Source organism: Dasypus novemcinctus, chromosome 2, assembly GCF_030445035.2.
Source record: "Dasypus novemcinctus isolate mDasNov1 chromosome 2, mDasNov1.1.hap2, whole genome shotgun sequence".
Taxonomy (NCBI): domain Eukaryota; kingdom Metazoa; phylum Chordata; class Mammalia; order Cingulata; family Dasypodidae; genus Dasypus; species Dasypus novemcinctus.
In genome coordinates this window covers 54706582-54733896 of record NC_080674.1, presented here as the reverse complement: position 1 = coordinate 54733896, position 27315 = coordinate 54706582, and the positions used below count along the sequence as shown (strand labels likewise).

The 27315-nt window shown below is 43.3% G+C and overlaps 1 protein-coding gene across 1 annotated transcript in view; it reads right to left on the bottom strand.

Moving 5' to 3' along the window:
• Window positions 1–9393: 9393 nt before the first annotated feature.
• The window catches only part of SNX18 (sorting nexin 18), a 112044-nt gene continuing 94122 nt past the window's right edge, over window positions 9394–27315 (bottom strand). Inside the window, exon 2 of the mRNA XM_058308975.2 lies at window positions 9394–15533. Coding sequence (XP_058164958.1) covers window positions 15472–15533 — 62 coding nt within the window. The 3' untranslated portion in view covers window positions 9394–15471. The remainder of the gene's footprint in view (window positions 15534–27315) is intronic.

Sequence of the window (27315 nt, the reverse complement as noted above, 5' to 3'; positions counted from 1 at the left end):
GGGAGGGGTTCTGAGAGGCATTTTAGGAGACTGGAGGATTCAAATAGCTGGTTCTTTATTTAAAAATATTTTAAAGACTTGAGGCTCAGATACAAATATATGCATATGCGTACATGATCAATCTGTTAAATAAACAATAGCATGAGCCACCTACCACAAAAGAAAAGAATAACAAAAAGTTGGTAGAAAAGAGGTTTCCTTGCCTGTCCACTGGCTTATTCCAAACTTGAAGTCATTCTTCATTCCACCCTGAAGTCCCTGCCCTACCACCAGAGAATGCAGGTGTGACTCCCCTTGATCCTTCCCTTCTTTTCCCCCTCCTTTTTGATTCGGCCAGAACCTGGCCTAGCCCTGGGAATACAGAGCAGGTGCCTAAAGACAAAGGGTGGGTTCCTACCCTCAGAGGATTTACACTCTAGACTTTCTCTCTTTTCCCAACAGCTCTTCTGGGATGTCCTCAGTCCCTTCTTTGGGGTTGCCTCTTCTGGGCATTTCCTCACCTGGATGAAGTTATTGAGTGCCTTAGGCAGGCTCTGCTAGCACTTAAAGGCTCCCTGTTTGGGCAGATCAGTTATAAGAAGTTTTCTCTCCCTTGGGCCAGTGCAGTTTTATGCCACGGCTTGATGAACACAATTCAAACTGTATTTTGGTTCCCACTTGCCCCTCAGCTAGTTGCCTTTGTTCAGGACAAACATGCACAACTGCCTTATATGTACTTAACCAGAGGCCATTCAAGGGCTTAATAGTGCAAAATCAAGGAAGGTGACTTTATAATGGAATGCTGGCAGTGTTTCCGAGGCAATCCTGAGTGGTTACTAGAATTAGAAATGAAGAATGTTGATGTGCTTCTAACAGTAGCAGAAGCAGAGTTGCTGTCAAGAACTCTGAAGGGTTTGAGATTTTACCCTTCTTGCAAGGGAACAAGTTAGCCTGCCACGGTGTCATGAATGCTGGCAAAAAACATGAGACTCCTGGGTCAGAGACAATGACTTTATTACTCCCAGCACAGCAGTCAGCATGAACTTCATGTTCCCTTTGGTTCCCCATTGCCTCTCAAGGCCCATGGAGGCAAAGCAAAGGTCCAAGTAGCTAATGGGCATGCAGTGGGTTTACATGATAGCTGAGGAGCCCTGAAGTTAGAATTTTATAATGGGCTGCAAACAAACCTGACTGACAGTTGTCCCAGAGGGAAACATTGTCTTTATTAACTGCTCAGTGAACAAATCTACTCTATGCTCTAGAGGGAGATAATACCTCTGTTTTCCAAGGCCATCTGCCATACAAACATCTTCAAAAAGATAGTCCAGAGATGTTACAAAATGCACCGGAATGTGAGAGGCTCACAGGGAATTGTCTCCCCACACGAAGAACCTCAGGACTTTCCTCAGAAGGGGGCTAGATGTACAGTCCCCCTAAGACAGCATGGGCCTGGGCTAGCGTGCCTGTCCAGTGAGGGCACCACTGAATATCTTTCTCACAGTTCTCACACCTTCAGGCACTTGTATGGTGGTTCTTCCCTTTACATTTCTGCGCAGAATCTTGGTCTTTTCTGGATTGGACCGATGATGTTTGTATTAGCTAGCCAAAAGGGTGCTGATGCAAAATACCAGAAATTGGTTGGTTTTTATAAAGGGTATTTATTTGGGGTAGGAACTTACAGATACCAAGCCATAAAGCATAAGTTACTTCCCTCACTAAAGTCTATTTGGAGCAAGATGGCTGCCGACGTCTGCGAGGGTTCAGGCTTCCTAGGTTCCTACGTACCTGGGCTTGCTTTACTCTGGCTTCAAGGTTCCTTCCTTTCCAGGGCTGGCTTCTCCTTCCTCTGTGTGCTGACTTCCCGGGTCTTCAGCATCAAACTCTAACATCAGAAACCCCCAATTCTGTTCTTTGCCACGCCTTTTATCTGTGAGTCCCCATCCACCAAGGGGTAGGGACACAACACCCTAATCATAACTCAATCATGTCCAGGTACAGATTAGATTACAAGCATAATCCAATATTTCTTTTTGGAATTCATCAATTATATCAAACTGCTACAATGTTCATCATCAATTGCCACATGGTTGGCTGCTCCTTACTGAATTCTGTTTGTATCTGTCAATGAGTAGCTTTGACTGAGCTTTATATTTGGTCAGTCCTTCATTACTCTGTCTTAAACACTATATTTAAGACATAAAAGAATGTATTTGGTGATGTTCTCCACCATTTGACTTAAAGGTGCATGTACAGACAGCCTAATGGTTAAGAACACAGGCTGCTTGATTTTTAATCTTAGCCTCATCAATTACTTTGTGAAGTAATATTCAGTAATTCATCTTAACCTCTTTGCACCTCAATAATCAATGAGTTAATATGTGAAAACTTCTTATTACAGGTGTCATTTTTCTTCCAAGTGTTATAATCATGTTAGCCATTATTTTCACCAGTTTAACATTTGGTGCATTATCTATTTAAAAGGACATTTCCCTTAATAATAATAGACAATTGTTTTCTTTTTTCTTTTTTTATTTTTGAAGCAATCCTTAGGTGGAAATTGTGGTTGGGATGGGAGGTAATTTTGGGTCAGGTATTTGGGGAAAGGTGTAGGGATTGTGTATGGCTCAGGTATGAATAATACACATGTTTTCTTATTAGTTTTGTAAATGTGCTAATAAAAAGAGAAAACGAGAGATGAAGTGATGACTCTGTCATGCACATTACTCAAAACTAAGGATGGGGGAGGGGAACATGTGCCTGACTGAGCCATCATAGAAAACTTTAGAAACTTTAGAAGGGCTTGGTCCTGGCATCCTTCAGAAGAGAAAAGAGAAATGAACAAGAGGTCTCAGAGGATTGAAACACCCAGCTAAGGCTCTATCCTAAGCTAGCACCTGCCTCAGTAAATCAGGGTTAGAAAGCATTTCACCCTCACCCTGTCCCTCACCTCTTTCTACATCCTGGTAGACATATCCGATAAATCAGAGCATTCTTTCCTGCTGAGCTCATGGCAATCATAGATTCCTTCTCAGCAGGAAGCTCGCGGTAGAGTTCCCTTTGAGTGCTATCATTGAGACTGGCCACGTAATTTGCTGGGCCCAGTGCAAAGTAAAAATATGGGGCCTCTTGTTCAAATTTATTATGAATTTCAAGATGGCAACAGTAGAGCATTAACCCGCGCATGGGCCCTTCTGAACACAGGGCCCTGTATGACTGCACTGGACACATGCCTGTGAAGTGAGCCCAGTCTGTCATAGATGTTTCTCAGGGATGCTGACACCTGAGATCTGCATGCAGAAGACTTATCGGGGAGTGCTCTTGGAAACACATCAGTAAGGGGAGGTGAGAGGCAGGATTGGGCAAGGGGAGAAACTGAACAGTGCTGATACAGCTACAAGAGAAGATCCCATGAGGATCCCTGGAACCGAGGTTGCCCTATTAGGCAAGGAGCCGAGGCTTTTATATCTCCACCACATTGCACAACCAACTGTTAGCAGGTGCAGGCTTCCCTGGGAAAGGGGCAAGTCCTGGGGAAAGGTGGCTCTCTCACCTGAGGGCAATTCCTAGAGCAACTCAGCTGAGTACTTCAGCTGCTAACACTTCCAGTAGCTGGGGACATGAGTGCCTCATCTTGAAAGGGTATCTGGACTGAGCACCAGAGCAGCCACTACATATGCCAACCCCAATCAATGGATGGCAGTTATTTTCCATTCCTGAAATAGACATTGCAGTCAATGGACTGCCTGAACCAGTGTGACAAGGTCAATGCAATAAAATTTTTAAAAGGCCAAAGGCAAGGTAGGAGACTACAGGAAAGGTCCAGGACTGTGGTGTCGCTCCTCAAAACCTAGGGCAGGGCGGCGGACTTGGCCCAGTGGTTAAGGCATCCGCCTACCACATGGGAGGTCTGCAGTTTAAACCCTGGGCCTCCTGGACCCATGTGGAGCTGGCCCATGCGCAGTGCTGATGCGCGCAAGGAGTGCCCTGTCACACAGGGGTGTCCCCCGCGTAGGGGAGCCCCACGCGCAAGGAGTGCGCCCCGTAAGGAGAGCCACCCAGCGCGAAAGAAAGTGCAGCCTGCCCAGAATGGTGCTGCACACACGGAGAGCTGACACAGCAAGATGACGCAACAAAAAGAAACACAGATTCCCGTGCCACTCACAACAGAAGCGGACAAAGAAGACACAGCAAATAGAGAACAGACAACCGGGGTGGGAGGGGGAAAGGGAGAGAAATAAATGAATAAGTAAATCTTTAAAAAAAAAAAAAAAACCTAGGAAAGAAGCCTGGAGGCACCATTTGCAATTGTACAGAGAAGCCTGGGAGCTGAAGCAGGGGATTTAAAAACTTGGTGGCTTTTCTGTCAATTTTAATGTCTGTATTTATTTTCCTATATTTCCCCCTTTCACGGCTAAGAGAAGCTGGCATTAAGAAAATGAATTCTGGGAAGTGGATTTGGCTGAACTGATAGAGCATCCGCCTACCACATGGGAGGTCCAGGGTTCAAACCCCAGGCCTCCCTGACCCGTGTGATGAGCCGGACCATGCACAGTGCTGATGTGCACAAGGAGTGGCATGCCACGCAGGGGTGTCCCCCACATAGGGGAGCCCCATGAGTAAGGAGTGTGCCCCGTAAGGAGAGCCGCCCCATGTGAAAAAAGCACAGCCTGCCCAGGAGTGGTGCCACACACACAGAGAACTGATGCAGCAAGATGATGCAACAAAAAGAGACACAGATTCCTGGTGCTGCTGACAAGAATGCAAATGGACACAGAAGAACACACAGGGAATGGATACAGAGAGCAGACAATGGCGGGTGGCGGGGGAGGGGGGGAAGGCGAGAGAGAGAGAGAGAGAGAGAGAGAGAGAACAGAGAGACGAGAGAGAGAGAGGGAAAGAAAGAGGTCTGCCAAAACCACTGTCATCCCAGGGTGACTGTGCCCACACTGGAGGCTGCACCCTTCAAGGAGCTACACCATGGGGATAACAGACTGCCCTAAAATAGCCTAGCAAAGTCACAAAACAGACAAACCAAGCAAGTCCCTGAGGGAGGAGGGTTATCAGTATCCAGAATTGCTACAATGTATTACATAAAATGTTCAGTTTACAAGAACAACAACACACACACACACAAAGGAAGAAAATGAATTCTACTAAAGACCAAGAGGGAAAACAAGGAGCCAACTTTGTGTCCTTGATGAGCTCAAGCCATGGGGTAAAAACATGTCCTCCAGGGCAGGCCAGGAAGTGGCAGATGGATTAGAAATATGAGAATCCCCAGGGCCCGATGAAGATTCAGGAAGGAGCAGGGGCCACTAGCGCTCTGTCTTGGAGTTCTCATCTATCCAAACCAAGGAGGCTTCTGTGTCTTGTATAATTAAGGAGCCATTCTCCCTCCTGTAGAAGCCTAAATGTATAGATTCCAGGGTCACAATTTCTGAAATAATGGATGTAGAAGTCTTCTACAAACATTGAGGTGATATTATATTATTATTATACTACTAATAATAACTAAGGCTTATGATTATGATAAGCATACCTTTGGGAATATTCGCCACCAAATGGACCAGATCAACACATGGATTTTTTGAGACTTTTGAAAACACAAAGTTTATTTATGACTGCCGATAAGGAAGAAAGGGATGTTTTAGATACAAAGTTCAGAAATTAACCCCTATAAAAGTATTTTCAAATTCTGACTGCCTTAAAATTTAAAGTTCAGTGGCTTGTGGTTCTATGTGTAATAAAATTTAAAGTTCTTAAACTCAAAACAGGAAGTTAGTGGTTTACTAAAACAAATGTACTGATAAACATTAATGATTCTAAAAATGCTTATTTCATGAATAGGATGGTGAATTTTAAAAATAGTCCTTAGCAGAACGTATTTATAAAAGAACTTAAAATGTTTTGTGTATCTTTCAGATTTCAAGTGCTTTTTTTTTAAGGTACGTGGGTGGGCCAGGGATTGCACCAGGGACCTCATTTGCGGGAAGCAGCGTTCCACCACTGAGCCACATCAGCTTCCCTGAGTTGGCTCTATTGGTTGTTTTGCATTTTGTTTGTTTGTTTGTTTCCTCGGGAGGTACCAGAACTGAACCTGAGACTTCCCATGTGGGAGGTGGGCACTCAACTGCTTGAGCCTCATCCACTCCCGAGTGTATTTTATTTTGATCAGGCTTTCCCCCCTCATTTCATCAAAATGTTTACATGTTTTATGCATGTAACTGAGTGAAGAAGTAGGTGTTGCGGTGCTCAGAAATGACTTTACCCTCTGGGCTCCATGAACTGAATTGTGCATAGGCTCCTATCTACTGAGAAACACCCAAAGGGAAGCAAATACCAACAGCTCCCTTGGGTCCTGCCTCTCCTTCCAGAGCCTATCAACTGTGCATTAAGGAAGTCCTAACGTGTTCAGATCCTGGGTTTCTTCTTCCACCCCCACCCCCATCCCCCCCATCCCTGAGGTTCACTTTGTGAGGCTGTTCCGTAGTCAGGCATGTTAAACAAGGGATACTCTGATTGGAGGAGGTATGAGTCTATGTATGCATGAGGAGGGGGGACCCTTAAGGCATTGTATCCCCCCCACCCCCATTTGCTCCTAAAGGCCCCCAAAGACTCCTAAAGCCATTGAGCATTGAAAATCGCTCCCCTCAATGCTACCTGGATGTTCAGGACCAGAAAGCGATTGTATCCAGGACAGCACAGCAGAAAGGATACCAGGTACTAACAGTCATGGCTCCGTCTCTTTTTTATCATGCCTTCTACATTTCTAGACAAGTGAGCCAACAATGAAACGAGTCTTTCCCGACAGCAGTGATAGCTCTGTGAAGGGGAAGTAGGTATCTTATCTCTCTGCACCTTCATAGGAGGTAGGGCCTTAATAAACATTTGTTGACTCTAAAAAACCTGGCATATTATCCCTGCACTTGAAGTAAAATGTATGTCCAAGGCCCGTGGGAGCTGTCAGTAACTAAACTGGAAAGTCTTGTACAAGGATCACTTGTAAAATGCTAATGCATAATAATAGCCAATATTTATTGAGCATTTTTACCAGGCAGGTGGGTTTCTACGTGCTGTATACACTCACAGAATCTGTGAGGTATGTACTATTATTATACCATTTTCAGGTAAGAAACTGAGGCATTGAGATGTTAAGTAACTTACCCAAACTCAGGTAACTACTGTCAGAGCTTGGAGTCAACTCTAGGTCTAGCACCAGAGTTCAGGTCCTCAATCACTAAACCACTGAAGTATGGAATTCCCAATTTGGCATCAATTCCAGGTGAACTCTTTTGGTCTTATCCCACTCTACTCTTTTGAAAATGGGAAAACTGAGGCTCAGATGTTGATTGCCCAACATCAGGCAATTAATTGCAGTAGGCATGGTACTATTTCAGTTACTGCACTATTTACTATCTAAATGATCAGATCTCATCAGCTTCAGGGTGTTAAGTATGTTTGGGTAAGTGAGCAAATGCCTCGAATCCCTTTAAGTCTTCTATAAAGCCACCAACAGCTGCTTGGTGTACAAAACACAAACTACTCAGTCCCTCTTCACCCTTTCCATTTGCAGCTTGAGGCAGAATTTTGATGATGCAGCATACATCAAGGGAACAGACTTATCTGGGGCATTTGTTAAAATATGCAGATTCTCAGGCCCTCTCTACCCTCAGATTCAGGTTCAACAAGTCTGGGATGGACAGGAATCTGCCTTTTAAACTAGCAAACCAAAAGATTCCCTTGTCAGAAAGACCTTGCGCTGTGTTTGGAAGGAATACTTCTTATCTGCCTGAGGTTTGGCTAAGAATTTGTGTATTTTCTTCTTAAAGAAACCATGACAAATCTCCTCGCCCTTCCCTGGCCTGGAGCAAGGCTCTCTGGTGGTCAAGCACACGGATGTGTGGCTCAGCCCCTTTCTCAATGGTTGGCTGGGTTCCTGGGAAAGGCCACAGCACAGAGAGGGAGCCCACAACATTCTGTACCCTGCCCCCATTCATCTGCGTGTGTGCTAAGGAGGGCGTGCATCTGACGGCGTCCAAGCCACCGAGATGCGCAGACAAGCTGGGACTCGGTTTGCCAGGCCCAGCTTCCAACTCCCACTGGTGCCAACAGCTCGCTGTGGTCATGGTCTCCGGATCCTTCAGGGGAAGCCAGTTATCTGCTAGACTTCCTTTGTTCTCCGGGGCTCTATCTTGGCATCTCTGCCAAGGACTTGTTTTGGCTAGGCTGGATCCACTGCCCTGGGCTCTGCACATCTCTGGGAAGCTGTTATCGCCAAATTTTATCGCTGCTTTTGTTCCTCGGTTCACATGGACTTCAGAATGAAGAAATGCGATCTCAACCAGACATTTATTTAATTACAGCTCAGTGTTACAGCTCTGGTGTTAGCCTGGCCCCAGGGGAGGATTCAAGTGCACCCGGGGCTTTGGTACTGCGCTAGATACAGGTTCACTGTGCAGCCACCCTGGGGGTGGAGCCTTAAATTGCAATGCTCTAATTGTTTTGTCAGTGGGTTTCCCCCGGGAGCATTGGCTAGGGTTTGGAAGCTAGACTACCATTTTATATTAATAGGGTATTTTCTGGGAGGCATCGGATTGGCTGATTACTAATTAGGGCAATGGCTTGAAAATCTCTTTTCCTATTGGCTGACTCTTCCTCTCTCTGCATAGAGGTCACCCTTCAGTCACCAGCCCACTCCTTCAGCTGTGTTAGAAGAAACAAAGCCCAAGAGGTGGAAGGGAGCCTGGGGTTCTTATCTAGGTTGAACATGGACCCTCCAAAGGGAACTGGCTCCAGGGATCAGGTGCTCAGTGGTCCAGTGGCCAGGATCTTCCAGGGGCTGTGACAAACCCCTCAACCTTTCCAGAGATGGGACTGCTGACAGCGGCAAAGGCATGTGGGCCTTCTTGGCACCTCTGTTTCACTCTTCACTGTGTTTCTATAAAGGACTGTCAATGTCCAGGGTAATTTGCCCTGACCTTGTTTAGGTCTTGCTGTGGAGCCTGCAACTTGCAAACCGCTAACATTCATTGCCAGTGAATAGCCTTCCCCCCAATGCCTGTTCAGCATAGCCAATCATGTATGACTTTTCTGATCTCATGTCTACCTAGGAAAGGCCTGCACATCCTTTTCAGTCTGTTCAAATCCTTCTCCCTAAGATCACCCAGCTGAAAAGTGATATCTCTCCCTCCTCTTTACTTCTTGTGGGTCCTTCTGTTAACGGTGATGATCTCAAGGCTGGTACAGATGTTTTCTATGGTGGCATCTCCTCAGTCTCTTCAGGAGAGGAGAAAAAGTGTCTTTTTCATCTTTATATTCACGATGGCACTCAGAATAGAACCTTACATACAGTAGAAGTGCAATAAATGTTACATTACTAACAGTCTTATGTCAAGGAAAATAAACTCAGTCACATGGAATGAAAGATCCAGCATTTATTTATTAGCAGAGAGAGAAGGAAAAAAAAAAGAATTTACCAGATTCTTTTATTTGGAACCCTTCTAAGCCCACAGTGAAACATCCACAGAAACAGTAACCTGGTCTTATGGCATGAACTTTTGACTCTGTGATAACACAGCATCCTTAACCCCCTCCTGGATTTGTTCCCCTATGAAAGATCAGGATGCTGAACACAGTTCAGATTTTTCAGCATTAAATAAAAGAGCAGCATTTTAGCATTGCAAAAGAAGTCCAGCTGTTGGTTTTGGCCAAGAAAGCACCAGGCAGGCTCCAAGCAGAGATGGCAACATGAGATAAACGGTGTATGATGTCATCGAAACCACTGTATTTTCATCAGAAGCTACATGCAAATACCCTCAGGGAGATGGGTTGTTTTGTTTTGCTTGGAGTTAAACAGCTTTCTAAAATTCATTCTTGCTCTGTAGGTGATGGAATTTTCTTTGCAGACTCCAAGTTGTGCACAGTGGCTTGGGAACCTGGGCTGTTTTGAGAGACCTGGAAGAGCCATTGGCAGTGACTGTGGGGCAGCAGTTTACAGGCTGAGCCATGCTTTCTGCACCAAATGCTGGCTGGCATGTCTTTAAAAGGGCCATGAGTTCCTGGATTTGAGAGGACTGACTCAAAGGTTGCACTTTGCACCTGGTAGAGTCAATGGATCCAGACCAGGGCCCAATGAACAAAGAGACTGGTGGGTCAGCTTTCAAAATGAGAAGGAGCTCCAAGAAGAGAATGTGAGGGTCTCTGAATTGTATCCCTAACTGCCTCCATCTCCAACACACACACGTGCACATGTTCACTTGTGCACACACACACAGGTCTATCTTTGGAAGAAGAGCTCATCCAGATTTTTCTACCAATTCTCCCACCAATGTTCAGTGTTCACAGAACAGGGACTGGAGGTCTCCAAGCACAGCTGAGCTGTGTCAGAGTTGTGGAAAGTATTCACCTATAGAGGTGAACCCTGATACAGTCATGAACACAGCCTAGGAGCTGTATGGACAATGGATAAATGGCATGGAATCTACAATCACGTTCACCAGGTTCAAAGCTGATCACTGCCACACTTCTGATCCTGCTTCTCAATGCTTGGGTTTCTTTGTCTATAAAAACGTGAATACAAATCCCAACCTGATGGGACTCTTTTTATGAAATAAATGAAATTAATAAATGTCAGCTTTATTATTTCCTACTTGACCTTAAAGGAAGGTCTAATTTTCCTCCAGAATGCATGGGTGGATTGAACTCTCAGCTTAAAGTCATCTTACCTATCTAGGCTCCCAGATTCTGTCTTCTCCTTTAGTGATGATCATATTTGGACTACTATTTTAGGTGGGACTTTATTCCTCTTTTTAATTGGGTACTTAGTGTGCATCATTATCTCTCTTTGCTGTTACTCTGGTAACAAGAGGTCCCCACCTGTCAAGAACATTGCATCTGAGCTGGCTGAGACAGAGCCAGTGTTAGCACAGGCCCCAAACCAGGTGTATTAGTCAGCCAAAGGGGTGCTAATGCAAAATATCAGAAATCGGTTGGTTTTTATAAAGGGTATTTATTTGGGGTAGGAGCTTACAGATACCAGGCCATAAAGCATAAGTTACTTCCCTCACCAAAGTCTATTTCCACGTGTTGGAGCAAGATGGCTGCCAATGTCTGTGAGGGTTCAGGCTTCCTGGGTTTCTCCCTTCCTCAGCCTTCTTTTTCCTGGGCTCAGGGTTCCTCTCTTTCTGGGGCTTTCTTCTGTTTCCACTGTGAGCTTACTTCCTGGCGCTCCAGCTTAAGACTTCAACATCAAACTCCAACATCAAAACTCCAACATTAAGAACTCTCAGCTCTGTCCTTTGCCATGCCTTTTATCTGTGAGTCCCCACCCCTTGGTGGTGCCCTGCTGACACAAGAGGATTACCTGATTACTTAATCAAGTAAACCTCTGAATCCAATATAATCTAATATGCCCAGAGGAAAAGATCAGTTTATAAACATAATCCAAAACTTCTTTTTGGAATTCATCAATAATATCACACTACTACACCAGGACATTCAGAATAATGAGGAACAGTGATAGCCAGCCTTTCCCTTCACTCAGAAACAGACTGTGAAGCAGAGGGTTGAAATCTTTACCTCCAATATGCAGAAAACCTGGAGTTAAATGCAAAACTGGAAACCAAATGTATCAGAAATTAATTTTATAATAACCTGACAGTACCTTCTCATATACAAAAGGTCAGAATGATTTTTGAGAAATAAATATCTGATAATCTGGTCTTTTTCTATTAGGAATGACCCTGCTTCAGCATTTTTTAAAGGAAGATGTTTTTGTTTCATTACCCAAAGAGGTATGAAATGTACTACAAAAGATATAATGGGTCAGAATCAATCAACTCATACATAAGAAACCCTCCAGTGTGATGATCTGTAGTTGCTGAAAATATTCATCACATTATTTCAAAGTGGCAAAATTCAGGGCAATATGAGAAAAAATAATTCAAAAGTGGCAGCTACATTTGCTGATAGGTTTACGTGGAACACACATAAACAAAACCCCATCTTTTTCAGGGTATTTGTCAAGGGGCCAAGAGCTCAATCATCAAAATAAGTTATTTTGTACATTACAGTGTGCAGAACAGCAGAAGGAAAGACAACTTTGTGGGAGCAACCAAAAGACATTTTGTGAAAGATCCATATCAATCTGAAGCGGAAGGCTGGGAGCCCAGTGCCTCATGACCTTCATTAGCTTGACCACTCCTTTCTGGTTGCGGTGGATGCAGTGGTTGCTGCTTCCTCTAGACTTTCTGCTGGCTTTTTCTCTTCCTCTTCCTCTTTCCTCCTCATCTTCCTGGGGAGAGATCTGGGTATTTCTGCACACATTTCTGCATTGCCCGGAACTGGTCTACACAGTCTGACCCCTTGACATCCTCTGTGCTGTAGTGGGAGCAGGAAAAGACTGACTTGAATGGTTCTCTGTAGGGACCATTGGCCATTCCCCCAAGGCACAGGCAGCTCCGGTTAAGGTTTCTATTTGACAGTATCAATGTGTGTTCCTCATTCAGATCATTGGGGTCGTCAGCCACTAGTTCTGCATTGCTTGGTGTTTCACAGTCTTCTTTGGTCACAAATACAATTCGATCCTTCCTTTCTTGAGGGCAGTAGCCATTGCTGCAGCCCAGTTCTCAGATCTCCCAGTTGCAAGAGCAGCAGCTACTCCACACCTGACCTCTCCTGAGGTGGGGAGTGTATTTTCATTTTAGTTTCTAAGAGAGATGAGATGTTCACAAACTCTTTCACAGAGAGCCAAGTCTTACCTCAGAGAGAAACTTTGTGCAAAGCACTGTGCTGGTTGCTATGCAAAATACACAATAAGCACCTAATCGATGTTTTAGTTGAATTACCCCCTGACTTCCAAAAGGAGGGGATTCACCCAAGGTAAATGCAGCACCCTGGGCATGATGGTTGTAATAATCATGTCATAATTAGCCTGACCTGTGTGGAAGCTTCTAGCACAGTGACAGAAATCCAATTGCCTTTCAGATTTATTAAACTGTTAAAGTGTTCTGTATTCAGATTCACATTAAACACGTCTATGAAACAGACACCACCAGAAACCAAGGGAATGGAAAAGTGAAAGCTGAAATGTGACTTTGCCAAAATTATGCTTAATGGTGGTGTGACAGTGTAAAGTTATTTTATGAATTCGTATAAGAAAAATTTTAAGTTCTTGAACTAATCCGTTCCTATGGGTGTGGGGCCCTCTCGATTGGACTCTATTAGTGAGGCGTGACTCAGGTTGGGTCTCCACCCTCTTACTGGAGCTTTATATAAAGGGTGACACAGAGAAAGAGAGACAGAAAGGAAGCCGCTATTTTGATCGGGCTTTGTTAGCAGCTGAGGCTGAAGCACCATGATCCCCCAAGAGGCTGGGCTCACAGAGCAGCTCAAGGCTGGAGAGAAGCCTTATGTTTATTAGCCCACTGCTGAACGCGGGAGGAAAGCGGAGCAGTCGAGACTGAGAGAAGACCTGGAAAGAGATAAGTCCTAGGCCTTGTTGCCCACAGGTGGGTTCGGGGAGATGGTGAACCCTGAGGGGAAGGCAGGGATCTCAGTAGAGATGGGCCGCTATCCTGCATCACCACATGGCAGGACCCCAGGATCACCAGGAGCTGACTTTGGTGGGAAAGCATCTCTTATGGTGTTTGATTTGGACATTTCATGGCCTTGGAACTGTAAGATTTTCCCCAAATAAAATTCCCATTATAGAAGCTAACCCATTTCTGGTACTTTGTATCAGCAGCCCTATGGCAAACTACGACAGGTAGTATGAAGCTTTTCCTTTTACCAGACAGCACTTGTACACGCGACATATGTGATTGGTTATTTATCTTCTTTTTCTGTTAGAGAAGCAGCTGCAAGACAGTGAGAAGAACATGGCCTTTAATCCACAAGCAGGGATTCTTTTACCACATAAATAGCAAACCTGAGGTTCAAAGATATCAAGGAGCTTTCCCAGAAGACATGATGCAAGTCTAAGAAAAAGAAAATATTTTTAATGAAACAATGTTTTGAAAGAGATTTATATATTATAACATACGAAACAGCCTTCTGGTAAACCACAGGCATTTAATAAGCAGCTCCTCTGTACCAGTGGCCTCGTTAGACACTGGGTTTGGAATATGTCCTGGCTTGAAGGAGCTTGCACTGCAGGGCACACAGATGTACTGCAGAAGCACACTGCAGGTACAAAGGGAAGTGAAAAGTAAAGGGTTTCCTCAAGGGGGAGACACTTAAGCTGATTTGCAGGGTTGAGCATCTAGAGCAGGGGTTCTTTTTTTTTTTTAAAGATATTTAGATTACATAAATTTTACATAAAAAATATAGGATATTCCCATATGCTCAGCTCCCCACATTGTCACATTTACCCACATTAACAACATCCTTCATTAGTGCGGTAGATTCATTGCAATTGATGAACACAATTTGGAGTATTGCCACTAAACATGGATTACAGTTTACATTATAGCTTATACTCTCTCCCACACACTTTTGTAGGTTAAGGCAAGATATATAGTGTGGGAAGTGGAATTGGCTCAAGCATTTGGGCTCCGGTTTACCAAATAGGAGGTCCAGGGTTTGATGCTTAGGGCCTCCTGGTGAAGGCAAGCTGGCCCACATGCCGAGTTGGCCCACCCATAGGGTGGGCCCATGTAGGAGTGCCGTCCCACAGGGGAATGCCACCCCGTGTGGAAGTGCCACCTCGTGCAGGAATGCCACCCCACACCGGAATGCCACCCTGCATGGGAATACTGCCCAGCGTGGGAAAGCCGCCCCACACAGGAGTGCCAGCCAATGCAGAAAGCTAGCGCAGCAAGATAATGCAACAAGTGACACAGAGGAGAGACAATAAGAAGATGTAGCAGAACAGGGAGCTGAGGTGGCGCAAGAGAATGATCACCTCTCTCCCATTCTGGAAGGTTCCAGGATTGGTTCCTGGAGCCACCTAATGAGAATACAAGCATACACAAAAATACACACAGCAAATAGACACAGAGAGCAGTCAATGAAGGGGGGGAAGGAGTAAATAAATAAATAGATCTTTTTTTAAAAAAAAAGATATATAATGGCCTGTATCTATCATTGTAATGTCAATCAGGACAACTCCCAAGGCCCAAAAATGGTCCTATATTATACCTGTTTTCCCTCCTCCTGACCTCGAAACCTCCAGTGGCCACTGCCTCCACATCAATGATATAAGTTCCATTGCTAGAATCACAATAACTCTATAGTAGAATACCAGTAGGTCCACTAAGTCCACTCTAGTCCATCACTCATTCCCCAATCCTGAGGATTCCTGGATGGTGATGCCCACTCCACCTTTAATTGAAAGGGAGCTTCAGTCCCATACAGCCAATGGATGGGACTCTTGCTTGCCGTTGTAGACTCTTTCAGTTCCTTGGTATGGTGGTTGTCCATCCTTACCTCTTTGTTAGTTCTCCTGGGTGAGTCCTATGAACTGGAGAGTAGGTGTTGCAACTCCATTTAGGCTCAGGGCCCAACTGGCACTTGGACAGTCCAAAGATTCAAGTCTCTTGTATGTACACCTACACCTACCAAAGAAAAGGAACAGGAGAGCCATGTGTAGGGAAATCACAACTGAGTCCAAGTCTGTCAAACTGGGAAGCACAAACCCCAAAGTAAGGTCCACTGGCAAGGCACCAAACTGATGAGCTATCTGCCCTGAACATAGTGTCTGGGTGTCTCCAGAGCCCCCAGGAATCCACTATTTGGGGTAGTGTCTAATTTGGCAGTCAATGAGATTCTGCTGAAACATGCATAAGCATAACCTCTGCAATGACCTCCTGACTCACTTTGAAGTCTCTTAGCCATATAAACTCATTTGTCTTTACCTGTTCCCCTTTTGGTCAAGGTCTTTTTCCAGTTGCACTGCTAGTGGGGGGCTGGGTAGTAATCCTTCAGTGCCAGGGAGGCTCATCCCTGGGAGTCATGTCCCATGTTGGAGGGAAGTTATTACATTTATATGCTAAATTTGGCTCAGAGAGAGGCCACATTTGAACAAGGAGGCTCTCAGGAGGTAATACTTAGGCACCCTATAATACTAGGCTAAGGTTCAATTTCAAGAGTAAAGGTTCATAAAGACAGTCATCAATATCCAGGGCCTGTCAATGGACTGTCCTCCTTTACTAGCCATTGCATCTATACTTGGGGAATTAGAGAATGTTGCAGAGTTCCCCAGGATGAGAATTCAATATTCTTTTGGTTATTATGTGAATTTCCACCCACCGTGACAAAGCCCCATGAACATTTGAACACATTTATATGCCTTATATGTATGCCCAGGTGAACTTCCTCCCATGTATCACCCATCACTGACACTCCACACAAATGGTCTTTCCCTGCCCCAGTTGTAATCCTTCTGTGATCCAAACCTTCCTCAAAAATGAAGCCAATAAAATAGCCAAACACAATTAAAAAGAAAATGAAATAATAATGATAGTTTAAAAATAAGAAATGACATACAAAAAATTAAAGAATAAAAAAATTTTTAATTAGGAATAATGAAAAAACTAAAAAAAAATTTTTTTTGACATTTTACCTTTCATCACTGTAAGGTCTGTTGTCCTGTATGTACAGGGACATTTTCTTCCATTTATTTCCCCAGTGTCTTACTTTTTTCATTTTGTCTTCAAATAAGTTTTAGGTCACAGCAAAGTCATATACAGAATCTAGGGGACTCCCATATATCCAACATCCTCCTCCTTTTCCCTCTTCTCCTATTAATAACATGTTATATGTGGATGGTACATTTGTTACAACTGATGTACACATATTGAAACATAGCTACCAACCATGATCAATGATTTACATTATGGTTTACATTTTGGACCACAGACTTTTATAAATTTTGATGAAACTTAACATGACCTATGTCCATCATTGCAAGATCATGTAGAACACTTCCATCACCTGAAACATGGCACCTGTTCCATCTATTCTATTCCCTCCTCCCTTTCCCCTTGTGATCCACCACAACTACCAGGCTTCACTGTTTGCAGGACCAGATTCATAGCTACTTGCATCGACACCGAGGCCTTGCCACACTGGTCTGTCCTCCCCTATTGGGCACCTCCCATGTAGAGCAGGGATTCCTAACCATTTTGTTCCATGGATCCCTTTGCCAGTCAGGTGAAAAACATGGACTACTAAGTTCACACTATACTGTGTATTATTTAATAAATATATCATACCCACACCAGCATGTCCCTACAAGAATATAGTTTTTTGAATTTCAATTCAAGCTCACAGACCCTGTGTTAAGAACACCTGATCTAGAGGTTAATCAGAAGGACAAGGAGGAGGGAAAAAATCAGGCTGGAAGAGTAGCCCAGGTTAAAACACAGAACCATGAAAAGGTATCTGGCTGATTCAAAGGATGGCAAGGAAGTCCTATGACTGGAACCTAGGAGGTTGGGGGCTCAGTGAGAGGTCAGTCAGGTTGAGGCCAAATCAAACTGTCCATGATGGGGGGTAGCATAGCCAGACATGTTTTCACTCTCTTTGAGGCAGCTGCCTGGAGAAGGGCTTGGAGGCAGGATACTCTCCATTGTCATAGAGCAGGTAGCAACAGTACCTGCTTGGACTAAGGCCATGTGGTCTTCAGAGTGAAGAGGCAGAGATATGAGAGGTGTTAAGGAGATGGAGCTGACAGGATAGTCACTCTTCAAGCTTGGAGGGGAAGAAAAGATGAGATCAAGGATGATGTCCAAAGGGTATGGGGAAAGGCAGGAAGAGATGAGAGGTGGAGGCGTCTTCGGGACATGGAGCTGCCCTGGATGGTGCTTCAGAGGTAATCACCGGACATTGTAAATCCTCACAGGGCCTACATGATGGAATAGAGGAGAGTATGGGCCATGATGTGAACCAATGTATATGAGGTGCAGAGGTGCCCAAAGATGTACTTACCAAATCCAATGGATGTGTCATGATGAAGGGAACGAGTGTTGTTGGGGGGGGGGAGAGGGGGGGTGGGGGGGTGGGGTTGAATGGGACCTCACATATATATTTTTAATGTAATATTATTACAAAGTCAATAAAAAATTAAAAAATTAAAAAAAAAAAAAAAACATTGATAATAAAAAAAAAAAAAAAAAAAAAAAAGGATGATGTCCAGGTTTCCAACTTGAGTGTCGGGGAGAATGGCTGTGTCACTTACTGAGAAGGGAAACCCAGGAGGGGAAGATAATAGTATGATGAGTTCCATTATGGCCTCTCAGTCACCTTTATAGGATCTAGGTCATTAGAGATGACCTCAAGGAGACCAGACCTCCTTTTTGATTTGGGTTGGCTTCCTCTCAGCTTCCTAGTGAGTGTCTTAACTAACAATTAACTGCAAGAGGGGAAATACAATACCTTGACTTCACTTTCCAAAATTATTACCCTGCAGTAAAACACAAAGGCAACATGGAATTAAAGTGGAGGACACAGGTGCATGCTCTTATTACAGTGCACATGTAATTTGTCTTTGGGTATGTGGCAGGGCCTAATAAGTACCTGCTACATTTTTATGGCTGGGAGGTAGGACTTAATAGGACTTTGCTGAAATGATAATGACACTGCCTATGAGCCCAGATGGTAGGTGTGTGAAATGGAAACCTGCAATAAGGCTTGGGCTCCAGGAGCTCAGTGACATCTGAATTGGGTTGAAGTCTCTGTCCAACAGCCAGTGGGAATTTTAGGTAGGGGTCCTTACAGGACCTCCACTAGCCAATATCAAAGGCAGGACATCTCTTCTAAAGGGACATAATCCAGAGAGACCAAGGAATAGCCAGTGGTCAGTATCTTTGTTTTAAAAAAGCCCCAAGCCAGGCATACATTTGAAAGGGGAGCATGGGCTGGGTTTTAGGCCCGACTGGCCTTTTCAAGTATAACCCCATACTTAATACAAACTGCAGCTACACTGTGAGGCAGCCCTGGGCCTTGGCTTACAACCCTTAACTCTCTTGCAGCCCCCAGACTGCAAGAGGTCCAGGTTAGAACCTATTATTGGAGATTGGAGAATCTTACAACAACAGCATGGAGTATTGCATTTTCACTATGTGTGCAGCACTTTTGGGAAAACACAAGCATGTACTGTAATAAATTAATAATAAACAAATGTCACCATTAACAGCAACATTAGAATGGGGCCTAAAATACCTTCCCAGGAAGGGATGCTAAACACTGTATATTCACATCAGAACTAAATTTCCTACTAGTAGGAAGAGTAGGGTTATCCATTGTTGGTTTATCCATTCAGATCTTAATCTCAGAGATTAAAATATTAATTGGGCTGTTTTCCAGCTGTAAGAAAAAGCTCTTATTTTTAAAATTAGGATCTACAGGTAAATTTGTGTCTATTAGTGTGATGTAGAACAAGATCCTATCAAGGAGATCCTAAACCATTCTCTTTCCTTTCTCAGTGCCCCAGATCCCCCAAAATGGAAACTTTTCTATGAGAACAGAACAAAGGATTTCAACATATATCCAAGGAATCCAATTTGAATAGTTATTGAAAAACATTAAGAGCACATTCTCTTTGTACCATTTTTCAAGTTTTAAGACCTACGTGAGAAGTCAAATGAAAAGAGAGACTCTCTGCCAAGCCAACATGCTCTAACATGATCGAGCTTGAACCTCCTTGAATTACTACTTAGCCAGACATAAGATAATGCAATCTTCCACTGTAATTTGCTAAGTTGACTGCAGATGGTTTAGAGCAGGCTAACTCAGTCTCAACGCTGTTGATATTTTGGACTGGATAACTGCTATGGCGAGTAGTCCTGTACATTGCAGGATATTTAACAACATCCCTGAGCTCTACTCATTAGATGCCAGTATCAGCAACCCCCTTCTAAACGGGCGAACCAAACCAAAAAGGTCTCCAGACATTGTTACATCGAACTTGGTGGAGAAACATTGATTTCCATTAACACCACCTCTCAAATCCAAATTCAGCCACACCCAAGGAGCCAGCAGAGCATCCGAAGAGTCTCAGAATACTACTTCACATATTGTTGTAATAAATCAGGGACTTAGGACAAGCACTTAGGACAGGTGAGTTGAAAATACCTCATTGCTCCAGACCCAGTAAATTTAAGATAATGAACAAAAAAATTAATATAAAAATAAGGAGTGACTTGATCTATCATCACTGTCTAACCTTAACCTCTTTCAGATATTTTTATCAGGCAAAAAAATTTTTTTAAAATTACAATATCTTATTATATTATGGTTATATGTCAGTTGTTTTATAGTAGAAAGTGAGAGAAAACCAATTCAATCTGGCCTAAGCAAAAAAAACATAAAATGAATTTTTTTATTGGGTCATGTAATTGAAAAGTCATAATTTGCTCTAAATGCACCTGGATCCAGGTGTTCAAACTAAGGAGCCAGGAATAGTTCACTTTCATCTTTGAAATTTTCCTCTATATTGGTCTTTCATACTTTCCACTATATTGGTCTTTTTTTCAAGCCATGCTCCCCACATGGTAGCAGAGATGGCCACTGAGGCTCCAGGTTGGCAGCCTAGAAAGTCCAGTAGAGAAGGGTTCCCTTGCCCAAAAGTTCCAGCCAAATTTCTTGGGCTAAGTTATTGGCTTGTCTTGGATAACGTACCCATCCATGAGCCAATCATTGTGGCCAGAGAAATGGAAACTCCAGAAAATTTCTGGACTTGTCAGTATACCTCATAGTAGACAGTCTCGAAAATGGTCCTCATTATCCCCTGTCACCTGGTCCTCACACTTTGTGTAATCCCTTCACCTTTGAGTATGGGTAGAACCTAGTGACACACTTGAAATGTGATAGGATGACATTTCTGAGATTGTTACAAAAGGCTGTAACTTCTGCCTTGCTCACACTCTCTCTTTCTCTCATAACCCTCACCCTGAGGGAAGCCAGCTGCCATGTTTTGAGGTACCCTATGGAGAGACCCATGTAGCAAGGAATTGATGTCTGTCCAAAAGCCAGATGCACCCCAGGCTTGTCAAAAGCCATATGAGTGAGCTTAGAAGCAGAACCTCCCTCCATTGTACCTTGAGATAATTACAGTTCTAGCCAGCATGTGATTGCAATTTCCTGAAAGATCTTGAGGCAGAAGCATACAGCAAAACTTAAACCCAGATTCCTGACCCAAAGAAACCATAAGTAAGTGTTTGTTGTTTTAAGACACTAAATTTTCAGTAACTCATTATATAGCAATAGATAACTACTTGCCTCCTCATACACACACATACCCAGGGATACAGGATTGATTCTGTGTCAACAAACACCATGACTGAGAAAGGAGAAGGCATTGCCCCAAAAGAATTCTTCAGTTTTTATTTAATTTATTTTTAGAATAGTTGTAGATTCACAGAAAACTTATGTGGAAAGTACAGAGTTCTCATATACCTCCCCTCACACACAGTTTTCCCTATTGTCAACATTGTGTATTAGTGTGGCACATTTGTTACAATTGATGAACTAATAGTATAATAATGCTATTATTATCTAAAGTCCATAGATTATGTTAGGGTTCACTCTTTGTGTTGTACAGTGTGACAGTTTGAAGCTGGGTAGATCCCAGAAGATCATGTTCTTAAAACTAATCCTGTCCTGTGGGTATAAAAACCTATTGTAGATGGAAACTTTTGATTAGATTCAGTTAAGGAGACTTCCATTTGATTAGATCACTTCAATAGGGCATGACCCAGGGTGGGTCTTAATCATCTTACTGGAGTACTTTGTAAATGAAGGAATAAAGAGCTGCAGACACAGGAAAAAAGCCTCAGCAACAGATGGAAACCTCCAGAAATTGAATTCAATGAACCCAGGAAAGAGAAAAGCCATAGACAGAGGAGCCTGAAGCAGAGCTAGCAATGAGGCCTAGAGGAGAGGGGAGAGAAGAACCAATGCTGCCATGATGCACTGCCATGTGCCTGATCACCCACAGCTAAACCTGGAGTGAAAGTGAGCCTAGAGGGGAAGGCAGAGCCACCATTGTGCCTTGTTACATGGCAGGAGTCCAGGATCACCAGCAGCTGACCTTGAGGGATAGAGCTTCACCTGATGCCTTGATTTGGACATTTTTCACAGCTTCAGAGCTGAAAGATTTTACTCTAATAAATTCCCGTTATAAAAGCCAACCCATTTCTGGTGTATTGTTCCCAACAGCCTTTAGCAAACTAAAACATACAGTACTATGTGTGTTTTTTAAATTTTATTATAACACATTGCATATAACAATTTTATTATAACATACTGCATTAACATATTGCAGAATCAACAGGAGAACTCTGTAAATAGTATGAGATTTTTTAAGAGTCTCTCACATGACAGTGAGGATGCACAAGTCCAGGTTCCACAGGCAGACTGCAAACTAGGGGCTTCGATGAAAGTCCAGTAAAGGTCCTTGATGAGTTTCTAGGAGACGTTGGCTGTCCAAAGATGAGCTGGGAAATTCTCTCTGAATGCTGAAATCTCTTCCCCTTTAAAGGCATTCAACTGAGTGGATAAAGTGTCACTCATTGCTGACAGAAATCTCCCTGATTGATGTAGATATAATCAGCCAGTTATACATTAAACTCATAGATGATTAAAGTGTGTAAATGTCCTTGTATTACAATTAGCCCAGTGCTTGTTTGACCAAACAACTGGGCACGATTACCTGGCCAAGTTGACACATTAGCCTAACCATCACACATATATACAACATTAAAATTCCCATTTTTTTAAAAAGATTTATTTATTTATTTCTCTCCCCTTCCCCCCACCCCCGTTGTCTGTTCTCTGTGTCTATTTGCTGCGTCTTTTTCTTTGTCCGCTTCTGTTGTTGTCACCGGCACGGGAATCTGTGTTTCTTTTTGTTGCATCATCTTGTTGTGTCAGCTCTCCGTGTGTGCGGCGCCATTCTTGGGCAGGCTGCACTTTCTTTCACACTGGGTGGCTCTCCTTATGGGGCACACTCCTTGCGTGTGGGGCTCCCCTGCGTGGCAGGGCACTCCTTGCGTGCATCAGCACCGCACATGGGCCAGCTCCACACGGGAGGCCCGGGGTTTGAACCGCGGACCTCCCATGTGGTAGACAAACACCCTAACCACTAGGCCAAGTCCGCTTCCCTAAAATTCCCATTTTAACCACTGTTTTTCTAGTAGCTAAAACAAATACCATACAATGGGTTGGCTTAACATCATGAACTTATTGGCTCACATTTTCAGAGGCTAGAAGGCTTCCTTCCTCCAAGAACTAGTATCTTCTGGCTGACGGGCAATCTTTGGGGTTCCTTGCCTTTTCTGTTGCATGACCACGCACATGGCAGTGGTGGCTCTTCTCCCTTTCAAGTTCCATTGAGTTCCAGCTTCTGTCTGCTCCCATGGCTTAATTATATTCACAATGTTGTACTACCCTCCTCACCACCCACTACCAAAACTTTGTCTCAATTGCCCCATTTGCAAAATAGAGATAATACAGCCATTACTTCATTGGATTGTTGATTAGCAATAGATGAGCTAATGAATGTAAATGGAGCATAGGACCCGACACAGTAAGCACCCAACTAAAGCTTTCAGTCATTATGTATATGACAGTGTATATATACTTAAAGATCTATTCATATTATAATAAAGATGTTCAAAAGCACTTTCACAGCTCCTAGACAGTGATGGAAGCATTTAAGAAAAGGCTGGCTGCAATTCTTAAAAACTGGCCTCAATTCTTAATTGAATGACATTTCTAATTTTTTTCTGCTCCTATGTAAATAGAGCAAAATCCCCACAAATAAAGAGCATCATCTTGTATACACAGACTCCGAGGCTTTCTTGCAGTAGAGGGCAACTCCTCATGAATTCTTTTGAGATCACTCTGGCTTATTCTGGAATCAATCCATACTGAGTTTACTATTCAGACCAGATTATTACCAAGCAATTGGAGTGGTCAAATTCCCACAGCCAATTTTCTATAAAAATCCCAAGTAATTGAAATGGGAGGAAGGTACACAGTAAAAGTCAAAGTGAATAATTTAGTAAGGCAGCTGTCTGCAGCTACTGAGGCAGTATATTCGTGGCTTTTTATTAGAGGGTTAACCAAGCCGCTCTTGTCTCCAGAGCATCCTGGCCCCCAACCACCCATCTCATCAAGAACTAGAAGTATGGCCAAACTAGGAGCCAGAGAGATCTATTAGTAACCCTCGTCTGGTACCTGAGTAATCCTGTGAATGTCCTTTCATGGCACTTTCTCTTTTTCTGAATTTAAATAGTGGTATTGTTTAACTTGATATTTTTCTAATAGATTGTGTTAAGAAACCCATGACTGGCTGCAATAATCATTAAATGAGGGGTAGTCCCATCTGCTAGGGATAGGAACAGGCTGGTCAAATCATGATTGAGTGCCATTACTAGGCTTTCCCCACTGCTATGTAAAATAAAATGAAATTCTCACAAAATAAACACTCTCCAGCCCTAGTCAGGACTAGTCAGGACTTGGAGGGTAGAAACCCAACTCAAATTAGCTTCAGTAAAAAGGAGATTTATTGACTCATGCTGCTGGTAAGAATGCGACATTATTAGCCAGATCAAATGAAGCTCGAGATTAAAACAAAGTTCCCTTGGTCCAACACCTGGAAATTAGTGGCCCACGTCATAGTGTCTGTGTCTCAGGGTCTCTATGGTCAGAGGGATGGAGGAGGACATCCAATTCCAGAAAAAAGGGATTGGAAGAAATCATGTATTGGGCAATCAAATCAGAATTAGAGGTTTTGCAAGTTCTTGAAAAATGCCAATTTACACATGGAGAGCACTCATTTAAAGGACTTACTGGTCTAAACCCTGTGGTCAGCCAAATTCTCGCTTCCTTTACTACTGAAGCATGCAAGGAAGATAGGGAAATAGACAGATCTGGACCCTGGCAAGACATCCCTGTGTCATTCCATACCCCCAAGATGGCTGCTGGAAGACCATGAGATTCTGCCATTTGGGGATGAGATTTCCTCTGGAAGCCAGGAGAAGCCCTGGATATTCCCCAAGGGCTATATAATTGGGCCCTTCTGGGGGAGTGATGGGTGGAGTAATCAATCAAAGCAACAAACAGCTGGGACTCCTCCCATGTCATTAGCAAAGGGCAGAATAATTAATGATTCAAAAAGCAAGTGCAAAGGCGAAATCTCTCTCTCTTGCTCTCTTGCACTCTCTTACCTTCCCCTTGTCCTGGTGCCTGCCCTGGTACCGGTCTGTGTGCCTATTTCTGCCCTCTGCTACCTGCTCTCACTGTTTTTCCCCTGCCGTGATGGCCACGAGAGTAAAATCTGGGTATTTATAATCTATAATGGGAAATTGTAGTCTGTAAATCCACCCGCTTTATCACTTTTCAGCCCCTTCCTCTCTACCTGGGACCCATGATCTGTTATTTTCTCCCATTTCTCTTCCCTCTCTACCTTAATAAATCACTGGTCTGACTCACCCGGCATGCTCTTGAAATTCATTTCTGCAGCATAGTCAAGAACCTAGACTAAATCCCATTACACTACCTATCTCCTCCTCCACCAAACCCTCCGATCACGTGACAGATATTTTCAATTTGTTCAATGGGCTCCTGTGCCGTCTCTCTTCTGGTTGGGCTTGACCATTGTGAGGGAAGGAGAAAGTGATGCCACAGTATTTATTCCTCTAACTCCTTTCCCACAAGGTCACCTTGGACTGGCTGAGAAGTTCACTGTTCCTTTCCTGAGACAGCTTCCTCCACGTAACTCTTCCGGCTTCTGGGTAGCTTCTTTCTCCCTCAAAGCCTGAGGCCAGGGGTGGTAACAGCTGTGCTATTTACACTACGTCTTTTTTTATTAAAGATTTATTTTTTATTTCTTTCTCTCCCCTCTCTGCCCACCCCCGCCTTCCATTGTCTGCTCTCTGTGTCCATTTGCTGTGTGTTCTTCTTTGTCTGCTGATTCTTGTCAGTGGCACCGGGAATCTGTGTCTCTTTTTGTTGCATCATCTTGCTGTGTCAGCTCTCCATATGTGCAGCGCCACTCCTGGGCAGGCTGCACTTTTTTCACACAGGGCGGCTCTCCTTATAGGGTGGCACTCCTTGCATGTGGGGCTCCCCTACACAGGGGACACCCCTGCATGGCACGGCACTCCTTGCGCGCATCAGTACTGCACATGGGCCAGCTCCACACAGGTCAAGGAGGCCCTGGGTTTGAACCCTGGACCTCCCATATGGTAGGTGAACTCTCTATCAGTTGAGCCAAATCCGCTTCCCTAAACTGTTTCTTATGGTTTCCTTATACCCATACTTCCATAAATAGTCACTATAAATAAACCTTTTCCAAATCATTCTAATTTGAGTGTCACATCTGCTTCCCTGACCAATACAGCTCTCATAAAACAAAAGTGGAAAAACTGAAGGACAAAATCTCCTCCTTTTCACCTTCAGAAAGAATCATAGATAGAGGGTTCAAAATGCATCATGCCCTAACACATAAAGTATATCATGTCAGATGAGAGATTGGTTTTTTTAATGTGCCATCTGTCAGCAGAAATCACTTATATAATAATAATGTAGTCACTTTTATTTTCTTTGGGGGCTATTCCTTCATCTTTGCTTTCTAATTTATTCATATCTTTTTATTTATTTATTTTTCCCTGTTCACAGCTCACTCGGTGTCCTTTATTTTGTGTGTGTGTGTGCGTATCTGTATTTGTATATTTATTTACACATATATTTCATAAAATATGATCATATTCTTCATACTATTTTGTTAATTACTTATTCATATCTTGAAATCTTTTTGACCATAATGTCAGGGTCAGCTTGTTAATTGAAACATGTCTATCCTGAATAATTTTGACTCTGTCGAGATAAACATTTGCACCGTAATCAGAAATATACCATTTTCCCCCCATAGTTCAATGTGTTTCCACCACATGGACAAATTTTCCTTTTCAGATATTAAATTTTAATTCATTATGATTATGCTTTACTTTTAAAATAGAGATGGAAAAACTTTGTCTCCTCTATTAACCACTGAGATATATGCTTTTTCACTTCTAGGTTTATTTTTATCACATACTTTAAATAACCTGAGGAGTTGTCCTGGTCTTACATACTTCAGTACTAATAATCTATATGATGTTATGAATTCAATCTCAAAGGAAAGCAAAGCTGAAACATTTGGAGTTCTCTTTACTTTGACATGAACTCCTTTTTTCATTTCACTAGTCTCACTGTCTTAGTTTGCCACAGGGCTGCCAACGCAAAGTACCAGAAATGGGCTGGCTTTTATAATGGGAATTTTATTAGGGGAAAATCTTATAGTTCTGAGGCCGTGAAAAGTCCAAATCAAGGCACCATCAGAGATGTTTC